This window comes from Thamnophis sirtalis, unplaced genomic scaffold (genome assembly GCF_051295495.1).
Source record: "Thamnophis sirtalis isolate CommonGarterSnake01/CBP01778 unplaced genomic scaffold, rThaSir2_p1.2 scaffold_14, whole genome shotgun sequence".
Lineage (NCBI taxonomy): Eukaryota > Metazoa > Chordata > Lepidosauria > Squamata > Natricidae > Thamnophis > Thamnophis sirtalis.
The window spans coordinates 46418487-46439805 of record NW_028261394.1 but is presented as its reverse complement, the minus strand read 5'-3'; the positions used below and the strand labels follow the sequence as shown (position 1 = coordinate 46439805).

At 43.3% G+C, this 21319-nt stretch overlaps 1 protein-coding gene across 1 annotated transcript in view; it reads right to left on the bottom strand.

Moving 5' to 3' along the window:
- The window catches only part of ATP2C2 (ATPase secretory pathway Ca2+ transporting 2), a 47166-nt gene that overhangs the window by 3856 nt on the left and 21991 nt on the right, over positions 1 to 21319 (bottom strand). The window contains exons 13-25 of the mRNA XM_087729409.1: positions 19010 to 19107; positions 18260 to 18361; positions 17548 to 17637; positions 15979 to 16080; positions 13865 to 14021; positions 10921 to 11091; positions 9508 to 9605; positions 9356 to 9406; positions 7856 to 8022; positions 7123 to 7191; positions 5485 to 5601; positions 3382 to 3529; positions 1498 to 1593 (exon numbers count right to left, since the gene is read on the bottom strand). Of these exons, the coding sequence (XP_087585535.1) occupies positions 1498 to 1593; positions 3382 to 3529; positions 5485 to 5601; positions 7123 to 7191; positions 7856 to 8022; positions 9356 to 9406; positions 9508 to 9605; positions 10921 to 11091; positions 13865 to 14021; positions 15979 to 16080; positions 17548 to 17637; positions 18260 to 18361; positions 19010 to 19107 (1466 nt within the window). The remainder of the gene's footprint in view (positions 1 to 1497; positions 1594 to 3381; positions 3530 to 5484; positions 5602 to 7122; positions 7192 to 7855; positions 8023 to 9355; positions 9407 to 9507; positions 9606 to 10920; positions 11092 to 13864; positions 14022 to 15978; positions 16081 to 17547; positions 17638 to 18259; positions 18362 to 19009; positions 19108 to 21319) is intronic.

Here is a 21319-nt window from a genome sequence, read left to right as displayed (position 1 = left end):
TTGTTCAATGTAAGCTATGTATGTGTTATCTACACGCATGCACACTTGTGCACATATACATTCACACACACACCCTATTTTAAGTTCAGTAAGAAAGGAAAGGAAGCAACTGACTGTTGTTTTCCCAGGTCTGGATTGTGGGAGGACTCAACACAACAGTGAGGGAATTACTCAGTGGGAGTATGGAGTAGCGTCCTGTCTGGATTGAATACTTTGCACACAGACTATTGCCAAAGTATTTCAGTTTGGACAAGGTTTTCATAATAGCCTTAGCACTTAGTCTTATATTCTACTTCACAGTGCTTTACAGTCCTCTCTAAGTCAGCCTCTTGCCCCCAACAATCTGGGTCTTCATTTTACCAACCTAGGAAGGATGGAAGGTTGAGTCAACCTTGAGCTGGTCAGAATCGAACTGCTGGCAGTTGGCATTCAGCAGAACTGGCCTGCAATTCTGCATTCTAACCCCTGCACCCCCAGGGCTGAGCTAAGGGGAGGAGCGATTTAAGGGTGCAGTGCAGCTCCGCCCAGCTTCTCTTCCCCGAGGGAAACAGAAATCAAGCTGGCTCTTGTTCAAACGTTGTACACGCTTAAGAGCCGAGTTGGCGCAGTGGTTAGGGTGCAGCACTGCAGGCCACTTCAGCTGACTGTTATCTGCAGTTCAGCGGTTCTAATCTCACCGGCTCAAGGTTGACTCAGCCTTCCATCCTTCCGAGGTGGGTGAAATGAGGACCCAGACTGTGGGGGCGATATGCTGACTCTGTAAACCGCTTAGAGAGGGTTGAAATGAAGCGGTGTATAAGTCTAACTGCTATTGCTATTGCTAATCTCACCGGCTCAAGGTTGACTCAGCCTTCCATCCTTCCGAGGTGGGTGAAATGAGGACCCAGACTGTGGGGGCGATATGCTGACTCTGTAAACCGCTTAGAGAGGGTTGAAATGAAGCGGTGTATAAGTCTAACTGCTATTGCTATTGCTAATCTCACCGGCTCAAGGTTGACTCAGCCTTCCATCCTTCTGAGGTGGGTGAAATGAGGACCCAGACTGTGGGGGCGATATGCTGACTCTGTAAACCGCTTAGAGAGGGTTGAAATGAAGCGGTGTATAAGTCTAACTGCTATTGCTATTGCTAATCTCACCGGCTCAAGGTTGACTCAGCCTTCCATCCTTCCGAGGTGGGTGAAATGAGGACCCAGACTGTGGGGGCGATATGCTGACTCTGTAAACCGCTTAGAGAGGGTTGAAATGAAGCGGTGTATAAGTCTAACTGCTATTGCTATTGCTAATCTCACCGGCTCAAGGTTGACTCAGCCTTCCATCCTTCCGAGGTGGGTGAAATGAGGACCCAGACTGTGGGGGCAATATGCTGACTCTGTAAACCGCTTAGAGAGGGCTGGAAGCCCTATGAAGCGGTATATAAGTCTAACTGCTATTGCTATTCTAGTTTTGCAAAGCCCTTCCTTTCTCACTGGATTCTGCCGAATTAGCTTCCCCTCTCACCTGAGAACGACAGGTCAGGGCGTTGAAGAGGTCAAAGAAAACAAAACAAGTGAAAGTCATTGTTGTCGTCCGGGGCGTTACGCCACTTTCCGGAATCTGGAAAGGCAAGGTGGTAAAATGTGTCTTTGTGAAAGAGGAGGAGGAGGAGGAGGAGAAACCACATCAATGCCCTCCCGCCTCACAATGAACCTTTTGTTGGTCAAGTCACAATCGCCTTGAAAAAACGGGGTTGCCCTTCCTTTGAAGGAAAGCTTTGGCAGGAAGGCAGCACCTAAATATCACAGGCATAAATCCCCTACCTGCTGACAGGTAAGCTGCCAGAAGATTGATCAAAGCCTAATGCAAAAACAGTGCGCCGAATTTTGCCACTCCTGCAATTTCCTCCTGCAAAAAGTCAACGGTGCTTTTTTCCCCCTTCTTTTTCTAAAGGCAACTGGACTTAATTTTTTTTCCCTCCTGAAGACATTTCGCTTCGCATCCAAGAAGCATCTTCAGTTCTGACTGAACGGTGGCGAATGGCATGGCACGACAAAACCGCGCTCCACTAAAGCGCGCCCGATTAAACCGCGTCGCTGACGTCATCAGCAGGGCGACAACAGCGAGCGCGGAGAAAAAAGGGCGCTTTAAATAGCACTTTGAAAGCAAGCCGATTCAAGTTAAGGTAAGGGTTAGGTTTAGGGTTAGGTTTAGGGTTAGGTTAAGGGTTAGGTTTAGGGTTAGGTTAAGGGTTAGGATTAGGTTTAGGGTTAGGTTAAGGGTTAGGGTTAGGGTTAGGGTTAGGTTTAGGGTTAGGTTAAGGGTTAGGGTTAGGGTTAGGGTTAGGGTTAGGTTAAGGGTTAGGGTTAGGGTTAGGGTTAGGGTTAGGTTAAGGGTTAGGGTTAGGGTTAGGTTAATGGTTAGGGTTAGGTTTAGGGTTAGGTTAAGGGTTAGGTTTAGGGTTAGGTTTAGGATTAGGTTTAGGGGGGTTAGGTTTAGGTTTAGGGGTTAATTTTAGCTTTAGCGTTTACAGCGTGCTTTTTTCGTCGCGCTGTGATGACGTCAGCTACACGGTTTCGTCGAGCGCGCTTTAGTCGAACGCGGTTTTGTGGTGGAACCGGCGAATGGAAGGGTTTCTATTCCTTGCAGTGATCTGGTCTTTCTGAGAGTCACTAAGGTTTTGTCTGCGCTCCCAGGGTCCACCTGAAGACGGATCCAAATGGATGCGGAGCCTATTTGGAATTGCTGAAACCTCTTCAAGAAAATCCCAAAGGTGCTTTTTCCGGGGGCAACTTGGATTTTGATTCAAGATGTTTCACTTCTCATCCAAGAGGCTTCTTCAGTTCTGAAGAAGCTTGGATGAGAACCTTTCGCTTCCCATCCATTCTTAGTCATCCAGATCAGGGTTGTCCCAAAAGTGCTTTTTTCCAAAGGCAACTGGACTTTCTTGGATTCTGCTTGAAGGCATTTGCTTCTCATCCATGAAGCTTCTTCCGTTCTGAAGAAGCTTCATGGATGAGAAGCGAAATGCCTTCAAGAGAATGAAAAATCCAAGAAAATCCAGTTGCCTTTGCAAAATCCACTTTTGGGATAACCCTGATCTGGATGACTGAGAATCTCAGACTCCTGCAAAAAAACGTACTTCTCTTTATCGAGAAAGGCTACTGAAAAAGAAATTGTGTGTCTTCAAAAAGAAGACAACCATCCTTTGGTCTGAAGTTTCAAATTCAACCAATTTGAACATCCTCATCCTGAATGCAAATCCAGAAGGCTCATTCTCTGAGTTTGGGTGAGTTAAAGGAGGGGGGGGGAAATCACATTAACTAAATGTGCCTAACGTACAGGAACGGTGTCCCAAAAGAGTAATGGAACCAGAGATGGTCTTGGGATGGTCATCTATGATCTCACCTCCTTCCAAAAGACGTAGATGGTCCCCATGATGATAATGGTTGCCGAAAGGATAATTTTTAGAACCAGGGACTTGCTGAGAATTGTATCTGTGGGGTTCCTTGGTGGCTTTTTGATAGCATCTTTGTCTACCGGCTCAACACCCAAACTGGTGAAGAAGAAGTAGAAGTAGTAGTAGTAGAAGAAGAAGTAGTAGAAGAAGAAGTAGAAGTAGTAGAAGTAGTAGTAGTAGAAGAAGAAGAAGTAGAAAAAGAAGTAGAAGAAGAAGAATTAGAATAAGTGGAAGTAGTAGTAGTAGTAGAAGAAGAAGTAGAAGTAGTAGTAGAAGAAGAAGTAGAAGTAGTAGTAGTAGAAGAAGTAGAAAAAGAAGTAGAAGAAGAAGAATTAGAAGAAGTGGAAGTAGTAGTAGTAGTAGAAGTAGAAGTAGTAGAAGAAGAAGTAGAAGAAGTAGAAAAAGAAGTAGAATTAGAAGAAGAAGTAGAAGTAGTAGTAGAAGAAGAAGTAGAAGAAGTAGAAAAAGAAGTAGAATTAGAAGAAGAAGTAGTAGTAGTAGAAGAAGAAGAAGTAGAAGTAGTAGTAGAAGAAGAAGTAGAAGAAGTAGAAAAAGAAGTAGAAGAAGAAGTAGAATTAGAAGTAGTAGTAGAAGAAGTAGAAGAAGTAGAAGTAGTAGTAGTAGAAGAAGTAGAAGAAGTAGAAAAAGAAGTAGAAGAAGAAGAATTAGAAGAAGTGGAAGTAGTAGTAGTAGAAGAAGAAGTAGAAGTAGTAGTAGAAGAAGAAGTAGAAGAAGTAGAAAGAAGAAGTAGTAGTAGTAGAAGAAGAAGTAGAAAGAAGAAGTAGTAGTAGTAGAAGAAGAAGTAGAAGTAGTAGTAGAAGAAGAAGTAGAAGTAGAAAAAGTAGAAGAAGAAGTAGAATTAGAAGAAGTGGAAGTAGTAGTAGTAGTAGAAGAAGAAGTAGAAAAAGAAGTAGAAGAAGAAGAATTAGAAGAAGTGGAAGTAGTAGTAGTAGTAGAAGAAGAAGAAGAAGAATTAGAAGAAGTGGAAGTAGTAGTAGTAGTAGAAGAAGAAGTAGAAGTAGTAGTAGAAGAAGAAGTAGAAGAAGTAGAAAAAGAAGTAGAAGAAGTAGAATTAGAAGAAGTAGAATTAGAAGAAGTAGTAGTAGTAGAAGAAGAAGAATTAGAAAAAGTAGTAGTAGTAGTAGTAGTAGTAGTAGTAGTAGTAGAAGAAGAAGAAGAAGAAGAAGAAGAAGAAGAGGAAGAGGAAGAGGAAGAAGAGCAGCATTATTTTTCAACACACAGACTAACTGGTTATTTATATTTACTATGGAAATTGCCAAGGATAGACTTTGAATCCCTAAGGCAGTGGCTCCAACCCTGCCAACTCTTAAGACTTGTGGATTTCAACTCCCAAGGAACTCTTGGAGTTGAAGTCCACAAGTCTTAACAGTTGCCAAGGTTGAAGACCTCCTGCTCTAAGACATGTTGGACTGCACCGGACCAAATATGGACAGTGCGAAAGTTGGACAGTAAGTAGGGATACTGAAATGCCAGTTATGAAGAAAATAAGTTGTATCATCTTAATCACGAGGTCCTTGGTGGTCTCTGACCTTGGTGTTTTCTTGCAGAGGTTTCGTTACCGAAGTAGGTAATTTCATCAGTTCTAGCACAGTCGTAGCCCTGATGATGTTACCTAGTTGGGTCAGGAAATGTCTGCAGGAAAATCACCAGGCTTAGAGAGCATCAAGGACCCCACAGTTCAATTCTCAACTACAGATATATTTTTTCTCCGGGGTCATCTGAATCCTTAGGGGGAAAAAAGAGAAAGGGATGAAGTGAGATATTTGATAATAGTTTTGTAAACTCTCATTTCAAAAGAACCGATGTTTGTGCAAATACTGAGCACACATATTTGTCTTTGTTATATTTGTAGCGGATGAAAGGATGGGCATTCGCCAGCTTTCCCTCACAATCACTTTTAGTATCCAACTTCCAAGGGTTTTCAACTTCTATTTTAATTGTGTACTTTAAGTCTTCATGGAAGAAGCCGAAAGGAATCGGATCCGGATTTCAGGATGGGAAGGTCCTAATGTTCACACCGGGGTCCTCACCTTTGAGCTGGAGGCCCATCCATGATGATATTTATCCATAAGATCTGCATGGCGTTGAGTGGATTTGGCAAATTGAATATGGTGGACAGAGTTATTAAACTTAGAGCAGAGATACTCCTAAAAGGAGGAAAAGCAGGAGAAAAAAAAATTAACCAACATTTGAAAAACAGCTTTGGTTCCATTCTTGGGATCCAGTCATGCAGGGGTGAAATGCTACTGGTTCGGGGCAGTTCACCCGAACCAGTAGTAAAAAAATGCTATCATTTGCCCAAACCGGTAGTAAAAAATGCTACCATTTGCCCGAGCCAGTAGTAAAAAATGCTACCATTTGCCCCAATGGGTAGTAAAAAATGCTACTGTTCACCCCAACCGGTAATAAAAAATGCTACCATTTGCCCCAAACGGTAGTAAAAATTGCTACCATTCGCCCCAATCAGTAGTAAAAAATGCTATCGCTCACCCCAAACGGTAGTAAAAAAAATGCTATCGCTCGCCCCAAACGGTAATAAAAAAATGCTACAGTTCGCCCCAACTGGTAGTAAAAAAATGCTATAGTTCGCCCCAACCGGTAGTAAAAAAAATGCTACCATTCGCCCCAACCAGTAGTAAAAAAATGCTACAGTTCGCCCCAACTGGTAGTAAAAAAAATGCTATAGTTCGCCCCAACCGGTAGTAAAAAAAATGCTACCATTCGCCCCAACCAGTAGTAAAAAAATGCTACCATTCGCCCCAACCGGTAGTAAAAAATGCTACCATTTGCCCCAACCAGTAGTAAAAAAATGCTACCATTCGCCCCAACCGGTAGTAAAAAAATGCTACCATTCGCCCCAACTGGTAGTAAAAAATGCTACCATTTGCCCCAACCGGTAGTAAAAATTGCTACCATTCGCCCCAATCAGTAGTAAAAAATGCTATCGCTCACCCCAAACGGTAGTAAAAAAAATGCTATCGCTCGCCCCAAACGGTAATAAAAAAATGCTACAGTTCACCCCAACTGGTAGTAAAAAAAGTGCTATAGTTCGCCCCAACCGGTAGTAAAAAAAATGCTACCATTCGCCCCAACCAGTAGTAAAAAAATGCTACCATTCGCCCCAACCGGTAGTAAAAAAAATGCTACCATTCGCCCCAACCGGTAGTAAAAAATGCTACGGCTCGCCCCAAACAGTAGTAAAAAATGCTACCATTTGCTACCGTTCCCCCCAACCAGTAGTAAAAAAATGCTACCATTCGCCCCAACCAGTAGTAAAAAAAATGCTACCATTCACCCCAACCGGTAGTAAAAAATGCTACCATTTGCTCCAACGGGTAGTAAAAAATGCTACCATTCGCCCCCACTGGTAGTAATGATCAACTGTGTGAAAATCAGCTGTGCTGTGCAATTGTGGGAACTTTTCTTTTACTTTTTTTAGCATTTTTGTTTTTACTACCGATCAGCTCTGCAACAATCAGCTGTGCCTGAGTGCCTGTGAGATTCCTGCTTGTTGCAGAGGCCGTTTTGTGTGAAGTCCAGCTGCTCTTTTGCACTGTCTGTGAGTCAGTTGTGTACCCGTGCCCACCTGGTCACATGACCACCAAGCCACGCCCACGGAATCGGGAGGGGAAAATTATAGAATTTTGCCACTGCAGTTCGTGACTTACGTGCTGAGTTGAAATCGAACAAAGTTCTTAATGTTGTAAAATATGCCCTTCCCTTCCTCGATGGCGTGTCTGTTGGGAAGAAAACACAACTTCCATACTCGGATCTACATAGTTTAAGCTCGGACAGAACATCATCCATTATTATTATTATTATTATACAATTGTATCACAGCGGCCAGTTGTTTCGCCGGATTTGGCATTGGTTACTAGTCGGGCCCCACCCAGGGGCCTAGAACGTCGTAACGTATTTTCGTAATATGCGTGCAGATCCAAGCAGTGCGGCTTTTTGCATTGACTGATGGTGGTTTTGTCAATTTTTAACTGTTTTAAATGTAATTCCAGTGCTTTTGGAATAGCACCCAGTGTGCCAATTACCACTGGAATTACCACTGCTGGTTTGTGCCATAGCCTTCCTTCCTTCCTTCCTTCCTTCCTTCCTTCCTTCCTTCCTTCCTTCCTTCCTTCCTTCCTTCCTTCCTTCCTTCCTTCCCATAGCTCTGCCCACTGCCAGCAGTTCGATCCTGACTGGCTCAAGGTTGACTCAGCCTTCCGTCCTTCCGAGGTGGGTCAAATGAGGACCCAGATTGTTGGGGGGCAAGAAGCTGACTTTGTAAACTGCTTAGAGAGGGCAGTAAAAGCACTATGAAGTGGTATATAAGTGCTATTGCTATCGAAGGATTTAAGAAAGTGTGTGTGTGTGTCGGAGAAAATCATTCCGGCACGAACTACTTACATGATGGATGAGAAATTGTCATCCACAAGAATCATGTTTGCAGCCTCCTTGCTGACATCCGTGCCCGCCCGTCCCATCGCGATCCCGATATCGGCAGACTTCAAAGCCACGGCATCGTTCACTCCATCCCCCGTCATTCCCACGATGGCCCCAGCCTTTTGCAAAGCCTACGGAAGTCACAGATGAGTTTAAACCTCAGCGTTCACCCGCTTGGGATTTTTTAGGTAGACAGAAGCTTTGACTTCGGGGGGGGGGGATGAAGCTGATTTAAATTGCAGGCAGTTTACTTGACTTAACGACCACAATTGGAAGCAGGACGTCCGCCAAGCAATGGAGTCATTAAGGAAGTCACTCCCAATTTTCATGAACTTTTTTTTCCTTCTGTGCTCATTAAACGAATCACATTAAGTCATGAAGTGAATCCGGTTACGGCCCCCGCCCCAATTGATTTCGTTTGGCAAGAGCCCCAGGGTGATCATATGACCCCAGGCACTCCAATAGTTGTAAGTGAGAAGATCAGTCATAAATCATTTTTTTCAGTCCCGGCGTAACTTTTGAACGGTTGTTAAACAGTGGTCATAAGTCAAGGACATTCAACATCGAGAAAAGAGCTAAACGTTCAGAGTAGGGATCTTAGGTTATTGATGCTGAAACTTACACAGATGTTAAGTGGGCTGTTAGACACTGTAAGCATTAATTCTTCCAATTAAAAAAAAGTTAAGATTTGTGATCTAATGAAATCTCTTCATCAGAGATTATTTTGCGCATAAACCCACGGATAAATGTTTGCACAAAGATAATTGCTAGACTCAAATCAAACCATGTTCATATTGATGCTTTAATCCCACATTAGCCAAATGGGTGTTTATATCCAGGTCTATTTAAATGATTATCTGATCGTCCCTTCATGATTGTCCTAAACTGGAACAAGGTGATTGTGGATTAGCTGTTGGGAGGTTTTTTTTTGAGCTAATTAGCTGCTCGTTTTTAACTCACAAGTCTCAAATCAACAACAAATAAAAGTTACTTGCACCTTGGTGCAGCCAAGAAAATAGTAATAATTCGATCAAGGCCACAGTGTATTTTTACTAACAAGTTCAGTCTATTTTTTTTCCTGCAGTTTGTTGTTAATTCGCTACTTAAGGAAGCAGAAGAGAGTTGGAAATTTCCTTCGCTGAACTAAAGGGCAACAGTCTGGTTTTGTCACTGCTGAACGATGCAGTCTTAAATTTAGTCAGTGATACAAAAAAAAGTACATCCTACTTTGGAATTATTTCTTTCTTCACTATCGGAATAGCTCGGCAGAAGACGGTCCCTTCCTCCTGATTTGTCAGCATAGCAAGCAATAGATCATTATTCCCAGAATGAGATGCAAGAAAAACGAAGAATCTTAATTTTACAGTCAGCAGTTAATTCATACCTTAAGGGGGAGATCGCCAAGAAGCAGAATCATTGCAAGGAAGAGAAAAAAATTATGGCACTTTATAGTCTAAAGGGTACCTTTATTATTTTAACTTTGTGTTTGGGGCTTGTTCGGAAGAAGATTGAAACCTGGAAGAGGAGAGGAAGAAGAGATGTACGTGAGACCGTGGCTTTGGCTGTGAAGAGTCGCCCAACACCATGTTCTCACGACTCCCTCAAGCCACCATTACGTTTTTGACTCTTGAAGACAGCGTCAAGTCATCGATGCTTTCCAGTTCTTCCCCAGACATAGCGTTCATTTTCCCATTACAAAGACCAATATTCTTCCCTGCAATGAAATGAAATGCATTAAGCACAGAGGTGGGTTCCTACCAGTTCGCACCTATTCGGTAGAACCGGTTCGTCAAATCTACCGAACTGGTTAGAAGAGGTCCCACCAGGGGACCCGGAAAGCAGGCCACACCTACAGAAGAGGTTCCAAAAGTTTTTGAAACCCACCACTGGTCCTTGGATATGATTATTCTACACTATCATGCTCCTATTTATAAAACTCAGTGCCTCTGTGAAAGGTAAGGATGACTACTGCGTTTGTGGTGCAATCAGAACATTGCGTGTGTCGAAGTTGTTTTAACGCAAACCAAAGATGCCTTTTAAAAGACAAGTTTACATCCTATTCTTATGCATGCCAGGGCTGTGTGTGAGGTAATTTAAGGTGGTTCTGACAAGTGTCGTCGGCATCTTCATATCCGGTCACATGGGCGGCAAGCCACTCCCATCCGGTCACATGGGCGGCAAGCCACTCCCACAAAGGAGGCCACACCCACAGAGTAGGTTCAAACAATTTTTGAAACCCACCACTGATTAAGCACATAATGGTAGATTTAACTTATATAAACCATGCGTTCATAGAAGAAGAAATGGCTCATTATGATTCAAAAGGGGGCATTTTTTGTTTTAGTGTTTCACTTCAAAATTGGACCCCCTCTGAGACCTTTCATGATGGGGGGGCCTTCTGGACACCTCTTGCCTTTTTCTTGGTCTGTGATTCTCTTGACTGCATGCCTTGAGTGAAAGAACCAATACATGATCTCAAGGAAGCCACCAAGGAAGTTGGCTTGAAGCCAGATTGAACTCCATTGGAGTTCTTGGAGAGAAGCATCCGTGCAACCTTCTTCAGAACTTCAGAGAAGGACATCTGGAATGAAAATAAAGCTGGGATCCCGCAGAGTTTGACTTTTGCCATTGACGTTGGATCCTCAAAAGGTTGCAGGACATTGACACGCGATTTCTTTGTAGTTGACAAGGGAGGACAAAGTTGGCAAGGGAAGAGAATGCATTTTCTGAAATTATTAGCCTCTCCCTTAATGACATCAGATCATGCAGATGACAAATGGCTGAAGGTCTCTGACTTGTTAAATGAGGAGGGTAAAGCAATTTGTAATGAAGAAAATAATATTGTGTTGTTGTCAATTTTCGCACGGTTGGGTTAGATGAGAAGAAAACAGCCTTGCTGTGTCTCCAACCTGAACCTTTCAGCCCGGCTTCATCTTGGTTTAAGAGGGAATCAAGGTAAGGATCAAAGCAAATAGAGCATTCCCATTCTAAAAAAAAACAATAATTGGTATATTTCATCCTTTGCTTACCAATGGCCCAAGCTGTTTCCAAGGCATCTCCAGTTATCATTTTCACCGCTACCCCTGAGCCGTTGAGAACTTCAACGGCTTCTTTAACACCTTCTCGTGGGGGGTCAATGATTCCAACCAGACCCAGAAAGGTTAAACCTCCGAGTTCTGGGCCAGAAGCCAAGGCAAGCACTAAGAAGGGAAAAGAAGACTGGAAATAAGGATGAATGATATTACTTTCCATCTAAATTACTGGCCTCTGGAGTGGCCTGTGGAGAATTTAGAAAAATGCAGTTGGTACAGAACATTGCAACTTGATTCGCTGCTATCAGTTACCAATAGCAATAGCAGTTAGACTTATATACCGCTTCATAGGGCTTTCAGCCTTCTCTAAGTGGTTTACAGAGTCAGCATATCGCCCCCAACAACAATCCGGGTCCTCATTTCACCCACCTCGGAAGGATGGAAGGCTGAGTCAACCTTGAGCCGGTGAGATTTGAACCGCTGAACTGCAGATAACAGTCAGCTGAAGTGGCCTGCAGTACTGCACCCTAACCACTGCGCCACCTCAGCTCTTTAGTTAGAGAGGTAGGTAGGTAGGTAGGTAGGTAGGTAGATAGATAGATAGATAGATGATAGATAGATAGATAGATAGATAGATAGATAGATAGATAGATAGATAGATAGATAGACAGACAGACAGACAGACAGACAGACAGACAGATAGATAGATAGATAGATAGATAGGAGATAGTAGTAGTAGTAGTAGTAGTAGTAGTAGTAGTAGTAGTAGTAGTAGTAGCAGCAGCAGCAGCAGTAGTAGCAGTAGCAGCAGTTAGACTTATATACCACTTCATGGGGCTTTCAGCCCTCTCTAAGCGGTTTACAGAGTCAGCATATCGCCCCCACAGTCTGGGTCCTCATTTCACCCACTTCGGAAGGATGGAAGGCTGAGTCAACCTTGAGCCGGTGAGATTAGAACCGCTGAAGTGCAGATAACAGTCAGCTGAAGTGGCCTGCAGTACTGCACCCTAACCACTGCGCCACCTCGGATCATGCTTGACCCATCTTAATTCAGTTGGGTTGGCTTCCAATTTGTTTATCCATCCAAATCTTTTTTTTAAAAAAAAATACATTCTAGATTTTGGCCCTTGCCTATAAAACAAACTCTTCAGAACCAGGATATTTAAATTTAAATTTTTATGAGAACCTTCCCCTAATTTACAGTGTTTGTAAGAGGTGATGTTTTATGTCCCATTCTTGAAAGAAGGGAGGGCTGATTTATTTATTTAGTTGAGACGCTTCTAGTTTGCTTCATGGTGCTAAACACACTTACAGTAATATAAAGAAAGTGTCAATGCTACATTACAATCACCATAGTAATTAAACAATAGCATATTGTTTAATTCCAACTATAATAATTCATAATCCGGTAATTGTAAACAAATTGTCAGGCTTAGCTCAGGAACACCATAAAACAAAAGATTTAGCCAAAGTCCAGCTCTTCATTTGCTTCTGCACAATAGACAGAATCTTGCCAGATTAAACAGTTACAACTCTCACCTTCATAAATATGCCTGTATGAGAATGAATGGCAGAGCCTGGGACCAGAGTCAAGAGAGGAATCAGCCTAGAGTCTCAACATTCCCACAAGCATTCTAAATCCAACCCCTCTTACATTCAATTAATCCTTACCTAGGTCAAAATAGTTCTAATCCTTCTAATCTGACTACATTCCTGTCCACAGGCGTGGACAATAAATCAGTTTAATTGGAACTTAATGTGTCGCCATGCTCTTATGCACCTGACAATATCCCGGGAGATTATAAAGGTAAAAGTTCCCTTTGCACATATATGCTAGTCGTTCCTGACTCTAGGGGGCTGGTACTCATCTCCGTTTCAAGGCCGAAGAGCCAGTGCTGTCTGAAGATGTCTCCGTGGTCATGTGGCCGGCATGACTAAACGCCGAAGGCGCATGGAACGCTGTTACCTTCCCACCAAAGGTTGTTCCTATTTTTCTACTTGCATTTTTACGTGCTTTCGAACCGCCAAACTGCTGGCTGTTCTGATAAGACAAGCTCAGCGTCTTAGCCACTGAGTCACTGCATTCCTTCCAGGAGATTGTAGGGAGTGGCTATTCCAAATCTCTTTCACTGACCCAGCTCTGGGCTGTGCTGCATCTTGTGCACAAGCAGTCCTTTTAGAGTCTGGAGAGGAGCCCAATGACCACCAGCTGAGTGCAATTACCTCCTGTAATTGCTTAATTGTTCCTTACGCCTATTAGCTCTCCGGTGCTGGGCATCTAGCAACCCCTCTGCTTGGAACGTGTTCCTTCCTTCCTAGGAAACGGCCACTTCACCATAGTCCATCACATCCATAGCATCATTCATAATCCGAATGCCACACTCTTGCATCCTCACATTCCTGTCTCAAATGTTCTTTGAAAGAGCTTTTGTGAGCATGGACGGGGTCTTTTCAATTGTGCTATCCTTAGTATAAGGGACGGGGCGGCTTAGTGGTTAAGATGCTGAGCTTGTCAATCAGAAAGGTCAACAGTTTGGGAGTTCAAATCCCTAGCGCCCCGTAACAGAGTGAGCTCCTGTTACTTGTCCCAGCTTCTGCCAACCGAGCAGTTCGAAATAATGTAAAGATGCAAGTAGAAAAATAGGAACCACCTTTGTTGGGAAGGTAACAGCGTTCCCTGCGCCTTCGGCATTTAGTCATGCTGGCCGCTTGATCACGGAGACGTCTTCGGACAGCCCTGGCTCTTGAAACGGAGATGAGCAACACCCCCTAGAGCCAGGAACGACTAGCACATATGTGTGAGGGGAACCTTTAACTTTACCTTTATCCTTAGTGTGGAGCTGTTTTCCTTAGACGACTAAAGACTTTGGTTTTTGCTCAAGAACCTTAATTTGCTGAGGACGTAGGATTGGGGTAAAATGAGGCGCAGGTAGGGACTGACCTCGCAAGCCAAGGGAACCCATGCGCTTTTCTTCTTGGGCGTAGGAAGCTTTCTGTTGGGGAGTCAATGGCAGAGCAATCCCTCCATTGTTGAACGTGGTGCAATGCTGCATCACCTCTTTGAAGGCCCCTTTCATGAAATAGATGTCTTCCTGATCCTGGGAAAGGAGAAGGTAGAAGATGCCACCAAGAGAACGTTTAGAACCGTGGACCTTTTTACACCCTAAATTAAGTGGTTGGTTTGATTCTATTATACATTACTGTTCTGACCCCCCTCATCCCACACCAACACACACTCCAAGCCAAAGATAAGTTACGGCATTTAATTAACAGACAGACAGGTCCTTGGCAGCAAACCGGCACAGATCAAGCCGTGGCCTCCAACATTAGTTCCTGCGTTGACTTCTGCAAGAGGGGCGTGTGCACAAGCAGTCCTTTTATAGTCTGGAGAGGAGCCTAATGACCACCAGCTGAGTGCAATTACCTCCTGTAATTGCGTAATTGTTCCTTACGCCTATTAGCTCTCCGGTGCCGGGCATCCAGAAACAACTCCCTTGGGTCCTCCCCACTGCTGACGTCCGGATCACACTCCCTTGTCTCCTCCCCACTGGTCCAAGGCTCAGGCATCTACTGGTGGCCAACCAGCCTCTCTGCGCCCTGCTCAGAGTCGGAACCCTGTCCAGGGTTCTCCATATCCTCCAAAGCCGACTCATAGGGCCTCTCACTGTCGGAGTCTGGTGGCAGCTCCAATGGCTCCTGCTGGGCCACAACACATTACATACACAATATCTTTAAAACATGGCATGCTATACCATGAGTGGTGCAGTGGCCTAGAGGTGGAGCTCCCACCTCACAATCAGGAGGCTGTGAGTTCAATCCTGGGTAGAGGCAGATATTTCTCTCTCTGGGCACGATGAGAATATATATGTTGAACAAAACTCTGCATTGGCGACAGGAAGGGCATCTGGCCAGTAAGTACTCAGCTCTATTCAGTTGCCCTGAGTTCATCCCGCAAGGGATTGTATGATCATTAAAAGATGATGATGATGATGATGATGATGATGGCATGCTATACCATATTAAGAAAGGAAATATTTTGTTTCTCCATCTTAGCATGTTTCGGAGATAGCAAACCTTCATGCTAAGCTTTGTCGTAGTTAATTTGACGTTGGTTTAGGATGTGGTTGCTCTGAACTAAGCTTCCTGGGAAAGCATAAATCACAATTTTAGTCCCCCAAAACCCTCTTTTATTTATACGGCTGTAAATTATGGTCATTAAGTCCGCAAGGCTTCACAAACAGCCTGTGAAGATTCGGACAGATGTCTGCTTGAGTTGCCATAGTATTTCAGGGGAAGGTTGATAAACACCCACCTTATCTTCCCTGGAATGCTGCCAGAGACCTAATTGGCAAATGCGGAGCAAGGCCAAACTTAGCACAAAGTCAAACAGAACTTCTCAAAGCTTGAACCGACCAGATGAACTAATTGCTTCCTGCAAAAGCTCACGTCCCATTCATTCCTCTTTTATGTCTTATGGGAGGGCCCAATCATCTCCAAGCCTTATTCCTGAGTTAACCCTGTTTTCTTAATTGTTCTTGCCTTCTGGCAGCTCTGCGCATGTACACACTGGGAACAGGCTCCCGTTGTTCTTCTGCCTCACTGAGGCAGGCTCCGGAGGCTCTGGAGGCAACTGATAACTGTCAGACGGCCTTGGTCCCCTCTCTGCCCCCAACACAGAGCCCTCATCAGAGCCTTCTCCAGACACAAAGACTGGCCCATGTTCCTCCCCAACCTCCTCACTGTCCGAATCTCCTGCTGGCCACTGGTGGGCCACAACAGTGGTTTGAATTCCACAAGGATATAGGAAAACTTGAGCACCGTGTTTGGAAAGTCCTCTGGGTTTGCCGTATCCCCGACCCTTGAAGGCCATCAAGTCAATTTGGGTCAACTCTGCTGAGCTTTCCTCAAAAGGAGTTGTGAGGACCAGAAAGAGGAAAAATAAAAGTGACAACATGCCTTTAACTGGAAGAGATTCCTACCCACAAATGATTTCTTCTTGTAATTGCTAAGCTTGGAGGCAGCTAAAACCCACACAGTTTACTTTCGTATGTATACCTGATTTTTCGAAGCACACTTCACAGCCATCCATTTTTGCTCTGAGCTAAAGGGGATCTCTTTTGTCCGCAGGTAACGATCGTTTATATCACCCAGGTCCATCTAAAGCAGATAAGAGAAGGACAGAATGTCAACTGTGACCCAACAAAAACGCGCCGACAAAACCGTGTCGCTAAAACCGCGATGTCATCAACGCGCTGACAACAGGCGCGGCAACAACAGCACGGCAACAGAAGGGCGCTTTACAACAGCGGGCCGACAAAAGGGCGATTTAAGTTAAGGTAAGGGTTAGGTTTAGGGTTAGGTTTAGTTTTACAGCGCGCTTCTGTTGCTGCGCTGTTGTCGCCGCCATTCAGCGCTCATTCGTCGGAGCGCTTTAGAACTTGCGGTTTTGTCCCCCGCGTTTTAATCAGGCGCGGTTTTGTCGTTCGCCCTTTTGTCGGTGAACCAATGTCAACACGAATTCATTACTCAGGGCTATTGTTTGAACTAGAGCAGATCAATACAAATCAAATAATTTAACAACCGGTTCTCTGCCCTAATGACTGTCTGGGTAGGTGGGGCTCGGTGGCCATGTGACTGGGTGGGCGTGGCCAACTCAAGGTCACTCAGGTCGATGGGCGCTTCGCCTTAGCTGTTAGAATGGAATAAGGGTTAACCGGAGAGTCAGTTTCTGTAAGCAGGTCAATAAAGATGAGGCTAGAAACAACACCAGAATGTTTCCTTCCTGCCTCCCTTACAGGATTAGCCCTGTAAAGTGGGGAAAAACAAAAGGAGATTTCTTTCAACATCCGGTTCTCCAAACTTAGAAAGTTACCAACCGGTTCTCCCGGATAGGTGCGAACTGGCTGAATCCCACCACTGGTGGGTGGGTGGGGGTGTCAAGATTATGTGGCGTTATTCAAATTCATTGGATATTGTGTGTGCCCAATGCATGTGTGTATTATTTTTAATATAAAGTTTTTTTTTGTGTGATCTATATACAATTATAGGTATACATTCACATAGTTATTATTCTTTTTTTTTTTACATTCATAGTTCTTATACAGTTGTCATTCCGTTTAAAACAAAGGCACGTGTGTATTTTTACACCGAGGTGGTGCAGTGGTTAGGGTGCAGCACTGCAGGCCACGTCAGCTGACTGTTATCTGCAGTTCAGCGGTTCTAATCTCACCGGCTCAAGGTTGACTCAGCCTTCCATCCTTCCGAGGTGGGTGAAATGAGGACCCCGATTGTTGGGGTGATATGCTGACTCTGTAAACCGCTTAGAGAGGGCTGAAAGCCCTATGAAGCGGTATATAAGTCTTAACTGCTATTGCTATTGCTAACTGACTACATTCCAATCCTTTGAAGGAAAAATAAGAAGAAATGGTGGACTCCATAATACACAGACAACTGCTTATCCTGATCGATTCATTTTTTTAAATCTCACAATCATTAGAATACTAACTGCTAAATGTTTTCCCAATCTTGACCTTTGCAGTACAGCAAGGGCCTACCTGTATGCATTTTCAGATTAAACAAAACCCAATGAAATATAAAATTCGTAAGTCGTATGAAGGACCTTACCTTCATGGCCAAGGCAAGGAGGGCTCCTTCTGTGGGTTGACCCATCACTGCTGCCTTCCTGATCATGGCGTTGTTGGCGACACAGCCAGCCTGCAAAAGTTTCATTCCAGCTTTTAGGGAGTGCAGAAAGTGATGAACGAATCACAGCTCTGGGTTCAACTTGATTCGAGCATGAGCTCTCAAACCGTGAGCCAGTCCTCGAAAGTTAACCTTCCTCCAATAAATAAACACTTTGCGCGTCACAAAATTTTGCTTTACTTTAAAGGAACCTCTTAAGAAAAGAAGAACAGCATATCTCCAGCAATCTGTTATTGGCTGCAAATATGTTGTCGTTTATAGGGGAAACCATATTTGTGGACAGAACTTTTTTTAAAAAAATACTAATCTCCCCTTTATTGAGATTTAGATGGTAAAGCTTTTCTGTTCAGCATGGACTTTAAAAAAAATGCTCAGTTCATGTCTTTTATTCCCACTTAGAGTTTCTATCCTAGTCTTGTTGTTCAAGGTCCTTCAGCTGCCCCAGAGGCCTTGGAAATGATTTTATAAGTAAATAAAAATATTTTATGCATGCCTCAGGACTGGAAATGAAACTTCACAAGCAGCATTCTGATATTCTGAAAATGCTGCGTTTGCTTTTATCCCTCAAGGCACTGTTACTAGTAATAACAGGTTGTCGGAATAACCTGTTATTTGAAGCAATCAAATAATTTACCTCCACAAGTTTTCCCACTGAGATGTTTGAAAATCCTTTGACGACTTCTTTAGATGGCAAAAGGCACACGCTCCCTTCTCTGTTATATCCAACTCCACTCACCTGTGGAAGAATATAAACCAGTGAGAAGGAATGTAAAGAAATAGCCCAAGGAACAGCCAACCATTTCTATCTACATTACAAAGATGAAATCTTGATTAGAACTCAGTTCTCTCTTTTGAAAGAATTGGACAATGGGAAAAGTCATAAATTAAGGAAATTTGGGATGGAAACAAATAATTAGTGCCTGTGAGTAGGACAGGTATATAAAAGTAAAGGTTTCCCCTCGCACATATGTGCTAGTCGTTCCCGACTTTAAGGGGCAGTGCTCATCTCCATTTCATAGCCGAAGAGCCAGCACTGTCCGAAGACGTCTCCGTGGTCAAGTGGCCGGCATGACTCAATGCCGAAGGCGCACGGAATGCTGTTCCCTTCCCACCAAAGGTGGTTCCTATTTTTCTACTTGCACTTTTTACGTGCTTTCGAACTGCTAGGTTGGCAGAAGCTGGGACAAGTCACGGGAGCTCGAACGGGGGAATTTGAACCGCCGAACTTCCGACCTTTCGATCGACACCCTCAGCATCTTGACCACTGAGCCACCACGTTCCCTAGGACAGGTATGGACCACATTACAAAAATATCCAGTCTAAGGCATTAGACAAGAATGGCTAAGATGAAACCCATTAAGTGCTGAGGAAACATCTGGAGTACCTCTGCCTTAAATCCATCGGAGGTCACAAGCTGAGTCACAGTCATCTCGTTGGTTGTCAGAGTTCCAGTCTTATCAGAGCAAATCACATTGCAACAGCCTGAGAAGGAAGAATTTGTCCAAACTGGGTCTTATGTTAGTAACTGACGCGGACCCTCCAATTACCAAAGAATTAAGTTGTCTAACTTTTTTATATTTATATTTATGTATTATCACAAGAGATCAGTTGGCAAAATGAAAGGGTGGCTAGGCAGAAGGATAAGAGTTTTGGATGAGATTTCTGAATGCTGCAGGAAATAAACACTGTTATCAAATAAATATTGTTATCATTAACCCCATAACGGTACAGGTCAGCTAACCCTGAAAGACACGTCTTCCAATCTTAAAACAAGAAGTTTAGAGTCATTTATTCGTTTTTTTCAAAAGGACGAAAAGAAATGTAGAAAAGATATGGAGACTCTAGAAAGAGTGCAGAGATAATTAGGGGACTGGAGACTAAAACATATGAAGAACGGTTGCAGGAACTGGGTATGTCTAGTTTCATGAAAAGAAGGACTAGGGGAGACATTATAGCAGTCTTCCAATATCTCAGGGGTTGCCACAAAGAAGAGGGAGTCAAACTATTCTCCAAAGCACCAGAAGACAAGTGGAAATGGATAGAAAATAATTTAGGAGAGAAGCAACCTAGAACTAAGGAGAAATTCCCTGACCTTCAGAACAGGTAATTAGTAGAAAAACTTACCTCCCGAAGTGGTGGATGCTCTAACTCTGAAGGTTTTAAAGGAGAGAAGGGACAACATTTGCCTGAAGCAGAGTCCCTGGAGATTGGACTAGAAGACCTCCAAAGTCCCTTCCAAAACTGTTATTCTGTATTCTATTTTTCCCAGTCTATTTGTCTGAAATGGTTTAGGGTCCCTTCCAACTCTGTTGCTCTATTCTATTTCTATTCTATTTCTATTCTATTTCTATTCTATTTCTATTCTATTTCTATTCTATTTCTATTCTATTCCTATTCTATTCCTATTCTATTTCTATTCTATTTCTATTCTATTTCTATTCTATTTCTATTCTATTCTATTCTATTTCTATTCTTTTCTATTCTATTCCTATTCTATTCCTATTCTATTCTATTCTATTCTATTCTATTCTATTTTCTGTCTTAGGGTGGCAATGTAGGTAAACTTCAAGAAATCCACCAGAAAAGATGGCCACCTCATATCAGAGGCCACCTAAAAGATTTATCCTATATGTCTGCCCCCATTTAAAAACCACTAAGCCAGCAGCCATCAATTCCCTCTTGTGCTAGAAAATGTTATTAATTTTATCGCCTTCATCTAACCTTCTCCCAACGTGATTCTGAAGGGTTATTATCTCCAGGAAAACCTATATCGTTTGCAATTTGCAGACTGCTTGAACTAATAAAAGATATCTTCTCGGGTCTAAATCATGAGTAGGAATCACTAATTCTTCTCTCTACCTGGAATTAATGCAATAGCAATAGCAATAGCAATAGCAGTAGACTTATATACCGCTTCATAGGCCTTTCAGGCCTCTCTAAGCGGTTTACAGAGAGTCAGCATATTGCCCCCAACAATCTGGGTCCTCATTTTACCCACCTCGGAAGGATGGAAGGCTGAGTCAACCCTGAGCCGGTGAGATTTGAACTGCTGACCTGCTGATCTAGCAGTAGCCTGCAGTGCTGCATTTAACCACTGCGCCACCTTGGCTCTTATGTCCTCTGGTCAGGAGCACTCATTGTATTGTCTATTTTCATTTGCTTCTTATGGTAGTCCCCCCCCCCTCCTGTAAATGTCTAACAGATGGCCATTCCAGGCTTTTAATATTAGATCTGTACCCTCCTAGAGATTTTTTAAATTATGTTCTCTTCAGCGTTCCTGAAATCCAGTGATCATTCTTCAAATTATGCCCTCCAAACAGTCTTGGGGATTACAGAAAATGCTGAATTTAACCTCTTTTACTGGGGAAGGAAGGAAGGAAGGAAGGAAGGAAGGAAGGAAGGAAGGAAGGAAGGAAGGAAGGAAGGAAACAGAAGGAACAGGGGGAGTGAAGGAAGCGAGAAGGATTAAATGAAAGAAGAAAAATCAAGGAAGGAGAAAGAAGTGTGCAATTTTTAAAATATGTGAGGGCTGCTCATGCATTTAAAATACATTCCTTCAATTAACTATGAAGGAAAAAATTAAATCTGAACATTTCTCCTTTTTCAGATTCTTTATTGGCGTATCCATCCCTTTGCAAATGTAAGTCTCTGAAGAAATGTATTGCCAAACTTTAAAGCTCTTTAGTGTTTTTGC